The following is a 14,394-nucleotide window of genomic DNA, read 5'->3' as shown; positions in this document are numbered from 1 at the left end:
GCCAGGTAGTTAACAAGTGACAGGATCATGTCATCCTTATTTTTCTTTTTCCCTATTATAGTAGTGGCACATACTCATTGCAGAAAAATACAGAATGCAGTTTGTCATTTTTCCTCATGTCATTAAATAATTTTTCCTGTCATTAACTACTTTTTGAAAATCTCATTCTGATGGCTACGTAATATGCCATTTTAAAAGCCATTCTCTTATGCTGAGACATGTGTTTCCAACTTTTTCTGCTGTTTCGAAGTGAGTTCAGTGAACATTTTGCACACTAACCTTCGCCCAGATTTCTGACTAGTGTAGTTTTGGAAGGGTTCTTTTGGGGTTAAAGGGAGAGTCACTTCATTTTTTAAGACACATGCAGTAGAGACTCTCATGATGCCACAGTGCTACTTTCTACAATAGCATATGGTTTCTTTGTAGAGGGAATAAAACATGAGCAATATTTGTTTTCAGCTGAAGGTCAGCATGAAACAAAAGAGTCGAGATTAGATGTCTGGATTTTGCTCCCACTGTAGCCCTACCCTGTGGCCTTGGGCAATCCCTTTGACTCCATCAGCCTTGGCTATTAAAATGACTAATTTTTAAACAATTTGAGTTTGTATGGAGGGAAAGTGCTATCACAGCAGGGTGTTAAGTCTTTCCCCTTCTTCTATGAAACAAAATTCTTTTTCCTTTCCAAATTCTCTGTTCTTACATTGCAGAAGTTATGGCAGTCACACAGCTGGGAACATTGCATATGAGCCCTGGCCTGTCATTGCAGAGATTTTCCTGCAGTGAGATTTCAGCAGGCCTCCCAGACATCCAAGAGCAGGCAGAAGGGAGGTTTGACTGTAGGGGCATCAGCCCTCAGGGCTTCTTTACATCACCAAAACTCACTGTCATCAAAATCCCATGCCCAGGAAAACAGCCCAGTGGATTCATTCATTCATTCAACCAAGGCAGTGGAAAGAGACCAGACTTGGTGCAGGTGGCTGGGTTTGAGATCCTGATTGCCATTTAATAAATTAGCTGCCTAAGCAGGAGACAAGAAGTTTCCCCATCTATAAAATGGGATGGGGGGCGGATACCAGGCCTATTTTGCAGATGCATAAAGGGCTGGAGTGGAATGGGGTAAATACAAAATAAATAGAGGGCATCTCCCTTCTGCTAAACAACCTTACAGCTTACTTATAATTTTTAATACATTATATAGTCTAGAGTCTCCGAAGTGTATTTGACCTCAGAACTTTTGATTTGTATTATATCTATTAACACCCATACTTCAGGAAACATGGATTTTGCAGTTTGATTTCACATAGAATGTAAGGTCTTTGAAGGCAAGCAGTTTGTCCCTTTTGTACTCCACCTTCTAGTCATAGAACAGCTGCCTGCACATAATAGGTACTCAATAAAATGTGTTAAATGATTTCCATTAGGCTTATGTGAAAATAGTCTCTGAAAATAGTTTGCAGAACGGAGTAAAACAAGGGTTTTTATGTACTCCTAGTGAAAGTGTAAAGGTTAAATTTTTTGAAAAGCAGCTTGGCCTCATACATCAAAGGCTTTTTAAGTGTTCATACTCTCTCACCAAGCTGTGCCAGTTTTGAAAATCTATTTAGAAATTATCCTAAATATGAAAAAAAAGTTTGTGTCTAAAGATGCCCAGAAGATACAAAATATTGTTTAAAATGGAAAAAAAATGGAAACCATCTGAATTATGTTTTAAAAAAATCATAAATCGTGGAATGATTAAGTTACAGAATAGCTAACCATTTGACAGGTTATTCTGTAGCCATTAAAATGTTTATGAAAATTTTATAACTTGGTAACATGCTTACATTGTGATTACTGTAAGCATATATTCACAATTCATACATAATTTTGTATCCTTTTTTCTCTGGTATTAACAAAAAAGGCAAGATACTAAATTAAATACAGATTGTGAATCTGTACATGTAATACAATACAAACACAAATAAAAAACTAACATTATTGGACGCCACTGTGTCAGGCCATTATTCTGAGTACTTTACATATATGTTAACTTCTTTATTTTTCCTAACAACTTATAAGGCAGTTACTATTATAATACCCATTTTACAGATAAGAAAATGGACGCACAGAGTTATATCACTGGGCCTAGGTCACAGGACTGATGGGAATTCAAGCTTGGGTAATTCAGGCTACAGCCTAAAAACTATTGGGAAATAATACACCAAAATATTGACAACAGCTGCCTCTAGGTTGTAGAAGAAAGGGCAATTACATTCCTTCTATTTTTCTCCATTAAAAAAAAATTTGTAGTGATGAGAAAAATGTACCCTAAAAGGGTAAATTACTGAATGAGTCTGTGTTCCTATAATAGAGATGAGCAATTTTTCTTTTACATTGATCACAGAACCCCATCATTAGGACCAGGAACCCCAGCTCATCAAATTCTCTGCTCTACATAAGAGAAAATTAGAGTAAGCTTCATTTCGGGGGAATGGGTTGAAGATTGGTTGTTTTTATAAATGCAGAGGAACAGTCCAAGGCTAGTTTCAATGCCACGTTTGCTCAAGCCCGGATTCTCCTGTTTTAGGTCCGATTCTCGAATAACCACTCTGCCATACCCAGAATCAGGAATTTAGGCACCAGAATCTCAGGTGCCCTCACAAACCAACAGGTCGGTGCTGTACTCAGGTGAGATGAGGGAAGAGGGGAGGGGAATGGAGGGGAGTAATGGCCCAGGTAAGAGGGAGAGGGACGTGGTGCGTGGTGCCTGCTCCTGGAGCCGTAAGACCGGGGTGGGGGGGGTGGGGGGGGTGGGGGGGTGGGGGGGTGGGGGGGTGGGGGGGTGGGGGGGTGGGGGGGGTGGGGGGGTGGGGGGGTGGGGGGGGTGGGGGGGTGGGGGGGTGGGGGGGTGGGGGGGTGGGGGGGGTGGGGGGGTGGGGGGGGTGGGGGGGTGGGGGGGGTGGGGGGGTGGGGGGGGTGGGGGGGTGGGGGGGGTGGGGGGGTGGGGGGGTGGGGGGGTGAGGGGGTGGGGGGGTGAGGGGGTGGGGGGGTGGGGGGGTGGGGGGGTGGGGGGGGTGGGGGGTGGGGGGGTGGGGGGGTGGGGGGGTGGGGGGGTGAGGGGGTGGGGGGGTGGGGGGGTGGGGGGGTGGGGGGGTGGGGGGGTGGGGGGGGTGGGGGGTGGGGGGGTGGGGGGGTGGGGGGGTGGGGGGGTGGGGGGGGTGGGGGGGTAGCGCGAGGACAGCTTTGGCATGCTAGGAGAAGGGTAAAGTCGCTAATGACGCTAGTGATGAATGTGAAATGGAACAAATGCCACCGTGTTTATCTCAGCGTAAATTTTAAAACTAGGGATAGTAAATCCATTCTACAAGAAGGGCCGCTTAGTTAACTCAAGGATTTCATTTTCAGATGCGGTGCGAGTGCACTAGCCCCACCTCAGTCCTTACCAATTCTTTTAAGAACTACAACTCCCAGCCTGAGGGTGTTCATTGCGCATGCGGCATGGCGACAGAAGCCTACATTTCCCAGCGAGCCTAGCAGTTACGCTAACGCGCGCCTGCGCCCTTGCGAGCTTCTCTCCAACTCGGGTTTGACCTACAGCTGCCCGGGAGAAGATGGCCGCCCCAGGAGTGTCAGGGCTCTCCCGGCAGGTGAGAGAATGGAGGTCCTCAAAGACAGCGGGAGGACTCCTCCCGGGGTGACCTGTACCAGACCCCGAGAGCCAGGATGCGAGGCTGCAGCTGGGGAATCGTGGCCCCCGGCCAAGGTCGTGGGGCCCGGCAAGTGAGGGTGGCCCGGGCGGCCCAGATTTTGCTCCCCCGGGACGCCCAGGGGGAAATGGTGCGGGGCTGCGCATGCCGTGACCTTGGCACCCTCCGAGTCCATGCCCGGGAAGCAGCTGGCTTAAGGGGCGCAGGAGGAGGGGCCGGGCTCCCGGGACTCCGAGGAAAGAGGCGGCCAAGCACCCAAATCCGCTTCTTTTGCTATTGTGATAAAACCTGTCAGGGGTCACTAGCAGTGCTAAGGAATATTTGTAAAGTACATGTCACAGTTTTGTAAAGAAAATGAGACAGATAAGTTTGAACAACTCATTTTTGACTGCTCAGCCAGTAAGTGCTAGAGTTGAGATTCGAACACACAGGGTCACAAGAAGATGGAGTTGGGAAAAAATGTATTCTCCTTGTACTACATCTCACCATGATGTTTTACATATCATGACCCCTTGCAGCTTAGGTAATTTTCCCATAAGTGTTAAAACAGTCTTTTAGTCTTCACATCCAGTTTTGATATAGCACATTTCAGAGTTGGAAGTATTTGAAGGTGACCTTCGCAGGTGCTTCTTAAACTGTAAATTCTAATTATGTCCTTTGAAAGACAAAGTACCATCTCTCAGAACTAGGGCCTGTTGTCTGATCAAACTGCTGCAATACTCAAAGAATTAATATGTATTTTCAGATAGCATTTGGATTTCTAAGAAGGTACATCTGTTGCATATCATTCTGGAATCCCCTCACTTTTATTAAAATCCTGCTCCAGGGTGTGGTAATATAAAGCCAAAAATTTTGTTAAATTTTTCTGAAGCATGCACTCTCAAGTTGGTGTACTGGCCTTAACCCATTCCTGGCAAACTTGGAGATTTCCCAAGGAACTTGCAATGAGTGTCAGTAGGAAAATTTACTCCTAGGTAGTAAAGAGCAGCTCACCCTCATGTAATCTCTGTGGATGATAAAAGAAACATGCGAAACTAATCATTTAAAAGTCATTTAAAATTTTTTATTATTATTGAGTTAAATACAGAAATCCTTCAAATAATCTCTTTTTGATCTATTTTCCTTTATTGTTTTGAAGGTGCGATGCTTCAGTACATCATTGGTGAAGCCATTTGCCAAGCTTGTGAGGGTATGTTAATTATATAGTCTTGTGATTGCAAAGCAGATGAAAGTCTGTGAGTCGAACAACAGTACAGTTAGGGCATGGACTTCTGTGTAGTCACTATCTGAACCTTTCTGCACAATTTGTGGTTCCCAAAATGTGATGTGTGCATGAAGTGGGAAAAGGAATATTTGAGTGCTTGCTATGTGACAGCCCAGGCATAAACTTTATATATGAGAACTTCTTTTTTTTTTAATCATTTGTTTTTCCCATTAACCTTCCAAAATAGGCAAGCTAGCATTTATTTATTTAATGAGAGAAACAAGTTCAATGAAAAAGTGACATGTCCAGGTTCTCACAGTAGTTTATTACAGGAGTTGAAATTAAAGTCAAAGTATCTCTCTTTCTATTGCAATTTCGTTGCTACTCTCCAGGTTCCATCTTGCTCTCTTTCAGCTGGTGAGGAATATTTACACTGTTTACACCTGTTCTCCAAACAAAATGAGCTTTTACAAAGAGACTTCTCCACTAGGCACCAAAAAGTTTCACCATTTCAAAGATCTGCCAGTCCTTTTCAAGCTAGTTGACCCCTGATGAAGAGGACTATTAGTGACTTAGTAAACAAAGTTCACCAGGAAGCCCCCAGAAATGATGCATAGCTAAAAAGTGGTAACAACCCTGTTGGAACATGAAGTCTAACTCTATCTCCATGGGTTATTTTGTAATTTTCTTTAGCCATTAGTTCCCATGTGACAGAGAATTGATTCAACTGTCAGGGAGCAGGAACTTCTCTCAGCTCACAGGCCCAAAGATGTGCTGGACTCTTTCCTACCCACCTAACCCCGCTCCCCAATCAACAGTGAGCCAATCCTCCCCTTGGAAAACTATCCTAAGGGAACGATCAAAATACCACATCTATGTCTTTAGCGAACCACATCAGATGGAATTTAGAAAAATGATTGTTACACCCCAACCTTCATTACCAGTGCCAGATCTCTACAAACCATTATGAATAGTCTAATTCTATCCTTCAAAAGAGAACTTCTTAAAACCCGATAACAGTGATAGGACTTAACTGGTCTTCCTATTTTATAATAGGGGAAACTAAGGCTCTGGGAAAATTTGCCCAAGGTTACTCAGGTTAGACTTAGAGCTGGAGTGGAAGTAAATCTTTTTCATTCAAAGCCTAAACTTTCCCAGTACAACTATACATACCACTAAGCACATGTACTCATACATTGATGGTAGTGTGTAGTGTGTAGAAAAAGTCTACAGTTTATCATGAAAAATAATTCAAGTACCAGGTACTTGGTAAATTGCTAAAGGGTTCTATTAAATTGAACATTGATGGGGAGGCTCTCTAAGGGGACATTTATAGTATTACTATGAAATATATAAAAGTATAGTCATGCTTTGCTTAGTGATGGGGATGTGTTCTGAGAAATACATCATTAGGCAATTTTGTTGTTCAAACAGCATAGAATGAGTGTACTTACACAAACCTAGATGGTGTAGTCTACACATACCTAGTCTATATGGGGTAGCCATTATAATCCTATGGGACCACCATAGTACATGGGGTCTGTCGTTGATCAAAATATCTTTATGCATCTCGTGACTCTACTTATATGTTTCATAAACACCTGTTTTCCTTGCTCTAACATGTTCCAACTGCCTTCTTTCAGTGTTAAAAACCTCCCATATGTGGTACTGAATACTTAATTGAGTTCAAAGGAGCATAAGCACATCTCAAAATTAAAGTAATTGAATTATAGGTAGGTAGAGCAGGAAGGGACTTTAGACACCGGTCTTCTGAGTTCATCATTTTATAGATGAGGAATTAGAGGCCAGAGACTGGGTGACCTGGCCAAGGAAACATCCCTAATTTGTTTGAGAATTTCCATGTAGGACAGCTCTTTGATGATGTATTTAAACTGTTTTGTGTTATAAGAGATGTATTTTTTAAGTTACAAATACTTAATTCTTCTCTTGACAGTATAATATTGTCTCACTATTTTGCTTTTTCATGCTTTTCCTACCCCACTCTTTTTTTAAAGCCACCTGTTCAGGTATATGGTGTTGAAGGTCGCTATGCCACTGCTCTTTATTCTGCTGCATCTAAACAGAATAAACTGGAACAAGTAGAAAAGGAGTTGCTGAGGGTAGCAGTAAGTAGTTTTCTTGTTCATTACACATTAAGTCCCTGTTTATTTTTTCCTTTAGTTGTTTGATTATGCATCCCTAATGAGGTATAATTCCTATGAGAGAAAAAAACTGCAAAAACTTCTGAAAATAGGTCATTAGCAATAATATTGGCTTTTATTATTCTGAAACTAGTGTATAATAGGAACAAATATGTGGATATTAATATTAGGAACCAAGATTTCAGGCTAAGAAGTGATAGAAATATAAAAATACGAGATGGTAATTTAAGAAAAATTGACATTTCAGAAGAGAAAAAGTCACCTTTACAAATCTGTGCCTTGCTGCCAGTATGGTTCTGGCCATCACATCTTGGGCACGAGTGGTGACATTTGGCTTTGTACCCCGTGAATATTCATAACAAATGAAAAAAAAATCTATGCCTATAATCAGGTAATTCCAAAATAATCTTTAGAATATGTTATGATTTGTTGTACTGAGAAATTATTTTCTTTATGAAACCTTTTTTTCTCTCTTAATTATTGTTTTGTTCCTAAGAGGTGAGGGGAGAATGACTGAGCACAGCCGGGCAGCAAAATTAGTAAAGATGTGTTAGCTTCATAATGATAATAGAGAACTGACAAAAAAAGACCATGAGGCTACAGGGGAAAGTCTATTTTTATTTGACATGAAAAGAAGAGTAAATAAACCAAAGTAACAGAAGCCTACACTGTAACTTAAATAGGAGAATCTCTGCTTTAATTTTCACTGAATTTTCTCATTTTGTTCTTCCTCTTTCCTTTTATTTTCTAGTTGCCACCTCTGGCAATGAGGTTTATGTTAAAGAAGGGAAGGGAGGCACGTATCTTGTATTTTTTAATCCACATATTTCTAAAGAGTTTTTTATTATATTCTTTAGAGAGAAAACAACTCATAGACTAGTTATATAGTATAATATTTATATTCTGTATTAATTATTATACTTACATTCTATAAGTACTGTTGTTCCATACTACTTACGTTTTACTCCCTTTTCATTTTGAGCTCCTATTGGAACTTTTGTTCTAACAGAGTAACTTTAGTTCTGTATTCCTTCCTCTGTCCAGTTATCTCTGTAGATAATGCTTAAGGTCTTAGCTGGTGTGATAAACCCTTTTGATCTTCATAGAGCCAATGGGCCCAACCTTACTGTTGGAGACACTTGGGGGGAAGGGGTAGCAGGAGTAGACAGGAGCTCACACAGGCATTTTTGGAAGTGATGATTAATTGTCTGCTACTTATCAGTTATGCCCACTTTAAACCCAGCTAAACAGTCATGTCCCCAACAGAGAGAACGACCTGGGTTGTGGACATTAGAATGGGGTTTGACTAAAACCTGGCAGTCAGTCAAGACATGGAGAAAAAGAAGGGAGGCAATTACCTTAAGACCCTTTATAAATGAAAAATAGCACTTTTTTGGCACTGAGAGGGAAATATGATACTATAGAGATGTCACACTAACTGTCCACTGGATGAGGCAGCAGAAACAGGTAAGAAATATGAAAAGCTGGATAATCCAAATTGCAGAATGCTATTAATTTGTATAAGCCTACAATTTTATGGAAAGATGTCTTTTCTGTGGGGCAACTCAAGTGGAAATTTTAGCATTGGACGACAGTGTGTGACAAGTAGCCTGGATTCTAACCAGGAACCTGGGAGGAGGTGCTAGCAGAGTAACTGAAAGATGCCCGACTGTTGGTGGTTTGTTAGAGCTCTGGCCTGATAGTAAGGGGGGCAGGGTGCTGGCAGCTGCACTTGGTTGTTGTATCCAGACATTTGTGATTTAACAAACTTGTGACAAAATGCTCTCCTGTGGTGGTTGCAGTCCTGTTTTTGTCTTCTCTGCCTTCCAGACTCATATCAGTCTGTTGTTCTGGAAACACCGGAAGTCTCACAGAGTTGGGTTGGTTCTCTGGAGCTCTGTAAAAGAAAAGGCAGGACAGAATCAGGGTCAGCCTGGGCAGAGAGTCCCCTCCAAGGGAATGGCAAGGAGGCCTCTTTTGTGGTCTTTTGGGTCTGTACTTGAAGGATAGCATTGCTAGAAAAACTAAACTATTACCCGTATTAAATACATTAAAATATGCAATGAATTGAAGCTTTTGGCTCCTTAGTTTTTCATTCTTTCTTGAAAAGCAAAAATAAATTTAAGAAACTTCATAAAGTATTTTTAAGATTTTTCACGGAGCATCTTCTTTACAAAATCATGGTGCAGTACATTCTTAAAGGCAGTCAAGAGAAATTTGTTTTTAAACTTATGTGCCTTGACAGTGCTAATTTAATTAATACTTAATTCATAAGAAAGTAGTTTGGCAGCTGGGATCATTTGTGCTGTAAAGAACTTAAGAAATATTTTTTTGGTACTTTTAGCAACTCCTGAAGGAACCCAAACTGGCTGCTTCTATTCTGAATCCCTATGTGAAGCATTCCATTAAAGTGAAAAGCCTAAATGACATCACAGCAAAAGAGAAATTTTCTCCTCTCACGTCCAATCTAATCAGTAAGTATTAGAACTTTCATTTGAGGTCTCTTAAAACCTTGCTGCTAGAAATGTGGTCCGTGGCCAGGAGCATCAGCATCGCCTGGGAGCCTGCTGGCAGTAAAGAATCTCAGGACCCACCCCAACCTGCTAAATCGGAATCTGCACCTTAACCATCTTCCCAAGGGAATCGTTTATACGTTAAAGTTTGAGAAGCATTGCCTAAAGGATACTGAGATGTAGGAGTGTAATTGCATAGTCAGAAGTTTGAGCCCATGGAGGATACCAGTGGGATTCATGCTGAGAAAATAGTTTGTGGCCAGTGGTGTATGCCTTAGTCCTTGGAGACATTTGCATCCTTTGGTACAGTTGGAATGCTTTTCAAATCCTCATGGCCAACTCAAAATACAAGTTCCAAAGAAAATGCATTCATGCCATCGTCTTTGAATATAGACAGTATGTTGATTTGGGAATTTGTAGCCAAACATTGAAATCTGTAACATAAATATGAAAATTAAATTGCAAGCTGAGTATAAGAAGTCTGTTGCAGATCTGTGTGGGCAAGAATCTCCCACACTTACTAATTTAAATGTTGTCAGTGCAGTCTTTTTAAAAAAAAAAAAAAACGTTGAATATACTTTTTAAATAACAGGTATCTTCTCCATTTGCATTCTTAAAGGACACTGAATATGGTTTTTTAAGGCCACAAAGCTAAGTTTGCTTTTGGGGTGAATGTAATTCTTCATAAACAACCTGTTTAAATGAGTTTCATGTTACTGAGACACTTTCACTTTCCCAGATTTGCTTGCTGAAAATGGTCGCTTAAACAATACCCCAGGAGTCATTTCTGCCTTTTCTACCATGATGAGTGTCCACCGTGGAGAAGTACCTTGCACAGTGACCACTGCATCTGTAAGTAACGGGGGTTGCTGCCACATTTTCCTGGACATTACATGCATCACATTTTGCAGAAAGAAAGGGAAAAAACAGGGTAAAATCAAATTGGGAAAGATGACTTGTCACTTGGGAGGTAGGTTCGTTTCATTCTTATGTCAGCTTCTATGAACCTCTACTTTGGAAGTGAGGGCCAGTGTTTATCTTCTTAGTGCTTCTGTAACTGGTTATTATTCATAAGGACTGTAAACTGGGTTAAATGTAAAGAATATCAAAATGTGTTTTAAAAAAAAAGAGTGGTTTTTGTTCCATTATAAGTTTAAATTATTTTGTAAATACCTTATTAAGTGTTTGATCTTTCATTTTTTGTGGCAGTGAATGGGAGGGGGTAGGGAGGATATGCCCTTTGATTTTTTCTGACTTGCTAGTATAGGCTGTGATAACTAGCCACCATTTATTGAACCCTACCATATGCTGGATACTTTTAATTCATTATTTTATTTAATACCAAAAGACCCATATGAGGTAGAAGTACAAGTAGTCTTCAAGAAGTTCATGAAAAGATTCTTATTATCCTTCAATTCTATTTTTCCACAAATTTTGGCAGGGGTGCGGCTGGCTGGTGTGGGGTTCTGAACCTGTGACCTTGGTATTATAAGGCTGTGCTCTAACCAGCTGGTTGATGTAACTGGCCAGCCCATACAAACTTTTTGAAGTACCCTTATAGAATTGTCCTTATTTTACAGATGAGGAAACTGAGGCCAAGGAAAATTACATAGGTTGCCCTATGTCGCATAAGGTGGGACCAGGATTTGACCGCAGGCCTCTCTGTCTCAGAAGCTTATGTTCCTTAAACTACACCACATTGTCTTTCCAAAAATTTTTGTTGTTGTTGTGTTAAATATGAACTTTTTTCCTAATGTAGTTCAGTCAGTACAGGAAAACAGTCTGTAGGACTTAAACATCAGTAGACAACAACAACAACAACAACAACAACAAAAAAAAATCAGAGTATGATAGATTTTCTTGGAATACACAGTGCCTGACCTCATCTAGATGAATAATCCCAGTGTCTAAAAGGTGCTCTAACTCTCCAAAAGAGCCCAGTTTCAACTTGAAGCGTTTTAGCACATAATACTTATTTGCACATTTGTAGTTCAGAACTTGGTGCCCCCAAAACACATATCTAGCTGAAAACGATCACAGCTCAGACATTTGCAGGGAGCTCACTGTGACCACACTGGTTATTCCTGACAGTGTAGCACAGAGGTGTTCACCAGCCACACAGTCACCAATTGCATGGCTGAGCACTGGTATAGATCATTCTTCGGTGAACACAAGGACATGATATTTTTAAAGGATGCTTATTTTTGCAAAAGTGTTTTAGAACCAACTGTTATTAATGCTTTTATTGTTGACACTCTTGGGTAAATAAGTTTCCACTGTTTAGAAAAGAAAAAGTATACCTTTATTAATGACCAGGGCACAGGCCCTACAAATACACAGACTGATTTCAAACATTGATGTTGGTCCTCACTTGCTGATTTGAACGCAGGCAAGTTTCTTAACCACTCTGACCCTCAGTTCTCTCATGTCAGATGGGAATAATAATCGCTGGCCTCACAGGATTGTCAGGATTAAGGGAGATGGTGGATGTAAAATGCTTGGCACAGACAGGTACCTGGCACTCAGTGCATGTCTCAGTGGAAGGTGTGTGTATGTTTCAGAGTGCTCTAAGCTCGTAATCTCAGCAAAGAATGTTTTCATTGAACCCTGATAGACTTTTACCACCACCACCACCACCCAAAAGATATTATTAGATCTTTACAAAAATGTAAAGATTTTTTGCTATCTTTTGGACTCTTGGATGGGGGGTGGGGAGGTAGGACTGTGACAGGTGAAAAGCCCTTCCTTCAGCAACCTTTTTTATTCTCGCCTAATCACCTAACCAACCAGGAGTAAAAGTTAGGGCAAAGAGGAGAAGATGCAGTCTGGACATTTGGGGTGCTTGCTGTTTATGAGCAGATTACACAGCTGTGCTGACTTCAGGAAAAAGCCAGCTGCTGCATGTTCTCTCAGTGAGATGCAGAGAGTGGCGTGGTATGCCAGAGCTCCAGGTAAGCATTATATCTGGGGAGACAGACAGCCAATAGAGCTGGGAAAACTTAGAGATTGTAGAACCAGGTTAAACTGCAGCTTTTTGTCCAAGGAAATAGTAGGCGTATGCTGGACCACAGGGCTGCACAGAGGAGAGGCCTGCATCTCCTGCATGGATGGGCTCGTATCTGCAGGCATTGTAACTTTGGGGTTTTTCCCTCCTAGTTCCAAGTTGTACTGCTAGTACCATGGAGCAGAGACAGGGGGAGAGGTGGCATTTATGGGCAGTAAGTGAACTGCCCAACAGGAGCTACCCAGGTATCCTTATGAGGCAGGGCCTTCTCATGCTCCCTGAACCACCAGCACTGACAGGGAGTGAATGCTGCAATGCACTTCCATGATGGGTCCCCTCATGGTTAAGACAGGAATCCACAGGCCTGTCTTGGTGATGTGTGCCTGGTTATTTTTTCCTTTTAACTGGGGAAGTTTCTGTTTTGCTTTATCTAAATTTAAAGGATGGTTTTGTCCTTTTTTAGCCTTTAGATGAAGCTACCCTCTCTGAATTAAAAATAGTCCTGAAGAGCTTCCTAAGTCAAGGCCAAGTATTGAAGTTGGAGGTTAAGGTAGGTTTTTAGTTATTTATGGTATGTTTCCTCAGATTATTTGAAACTTAAAATGACTATAAAAAGTATTAGTGAAAAATTAGATCTGATTCTGTATTAATTTGCTTATAGTCGAAAATTTATATTTTAAATTTAAATGATAATCTGATTCCTTGCACAACTCCACTTCTGCCTTTTTCAAGATATAATTAGAACATCTTATATTTGCATAGCACATTTAGCCTTTACAAAGCAATTTTTAATCTATTTATATGATTAGTGAAATAATGTCAATGTGATTTTACATTTCCAACCTATTTTCTTTCCTAGACTGATCCGTCAATCATGGGTGGAATGATTGTCCGTATTGGAGAGAAATACGTTGATATGTCTGCAAAAACCAAGATTCAGAAGCTGAGCAAGGCTATGCGAGAGACTATCTGAAAGTGTTGATTTTCTGTCGTCAGTGAAAATTCTTAAACTTGGAACAACAATAAAATTCTTCCTGAACAGGCCATATTATGTTTACTGTCTTTAAAAGTGGACACAGGGAGGGCTGGCTGGTTAGCTCAGTTGGTTAGAGTGTGGTGCTGATAACACCAACGTCAAGGGTTTGGATCTCTGTGCCAGCCAGCTGCCAAAAAAAAAAAGTGGAATACAGGGTGCCTTATTTTTATATCTTTCAGTATCTCCCTAGTTTAAAGGTTAAGCTCTTCTGACTGGAGAATTTGGTTTGCAGATTATTGTTAGGAATTAATTAATGATTAAACACAGCATCTGGCACGTAGTCACTCAACGAAGTCCATCTGATAGTAGTGCCTGCCGAAATCTCATGTCTTTAAGGGGTTGTTCAGAACTCCTGGTCCCTAATAGATTATCGGATGACTCTTGCTTCATCAGTCCCCCAGGGAGGCTTCTCCCTACTAAAATGCTCTTAATCCCGACATAACACACCTAATTGTAGGATGCTCTGTCGCTTTCAAGGCCATTTCATGTACATCTTAAACATCATAATGACCTCGTGATCCAGGTGGATGGACATATCACCCTGCTTTACAAATGACAAAAGAGGTTGAGGGGCCCTAGAGGTTTGCTCAGGGTCACATGCCTGGACAGCTGGTGGGTCAGGCCCTAAAGCCCAGGTGTTCTGCTCCCCATTTCCTGTTGGTTGCACTACATCACTAACGCCACACTAGCTCATTGCTAGAGCCAACAGGCAAAGCTGATCTCAGGTGAGTCCCCGTGCGCCTTCCCACTTTATCTCTAAGATGCTCCCAATTTGCCCATTAACCGAGA

The 14,394-nt window shown here is 41.2% G+C and overlaps 1 protein-coding gene across 1 annotated transcript; it reads left to right on the top strand.

The window, feature by feature from the left end:
* Window positions 1–3,520: 3,520 nt before the first annotated feature.
* On the top strand, window positions 3,521–13,613 carry ATP5PO (ATP synthase peripheral stalk subunit OSCP). Its single transcript, XM_063114668.1, has 7 exons — window positions 3,521–3,626; window positions 4,825–4,875; window positions 6,906–7,016; window positions 9,397–9,526; window positions 10,305–10,417; window positions 13,033–13,119; window positions 13,429–13,613. The coding sequence occupies exons 1-7, from the start codon at window positions 3,591–3,593 to the stop codon at window positions 13,540–13,542; spliced, it is 642 nt and encodes a 213-aa protein (XP_062970738.1). The 5' UTR covers window positions 3,521–3,590; the 3' UTR covers window positions 13,543–13,613.
* Window positions 13,614–14,394: the final 781 nt, after the last annotated feature.

The sequence above is a fragment of the Cynocephalus volans genome, chromosome 1 (genome assembly GCF_027409185.1).
Source record: "Cynocephalus volans isolate mCynVol1 chromosome 1, mCynVol1.pri, whole genome shotgun sequence".
In the NCBI taxonomy this organism is placed as follows: Eukaryota; Metazoa; Chordata; class Mammalia; order Dermoptera; family Cynocephalidae; genus Cynocephalus; species Cynocephalus volans.
This window is presented reverse-complemented; position numbering and strand designations above follow the sequence as displayed.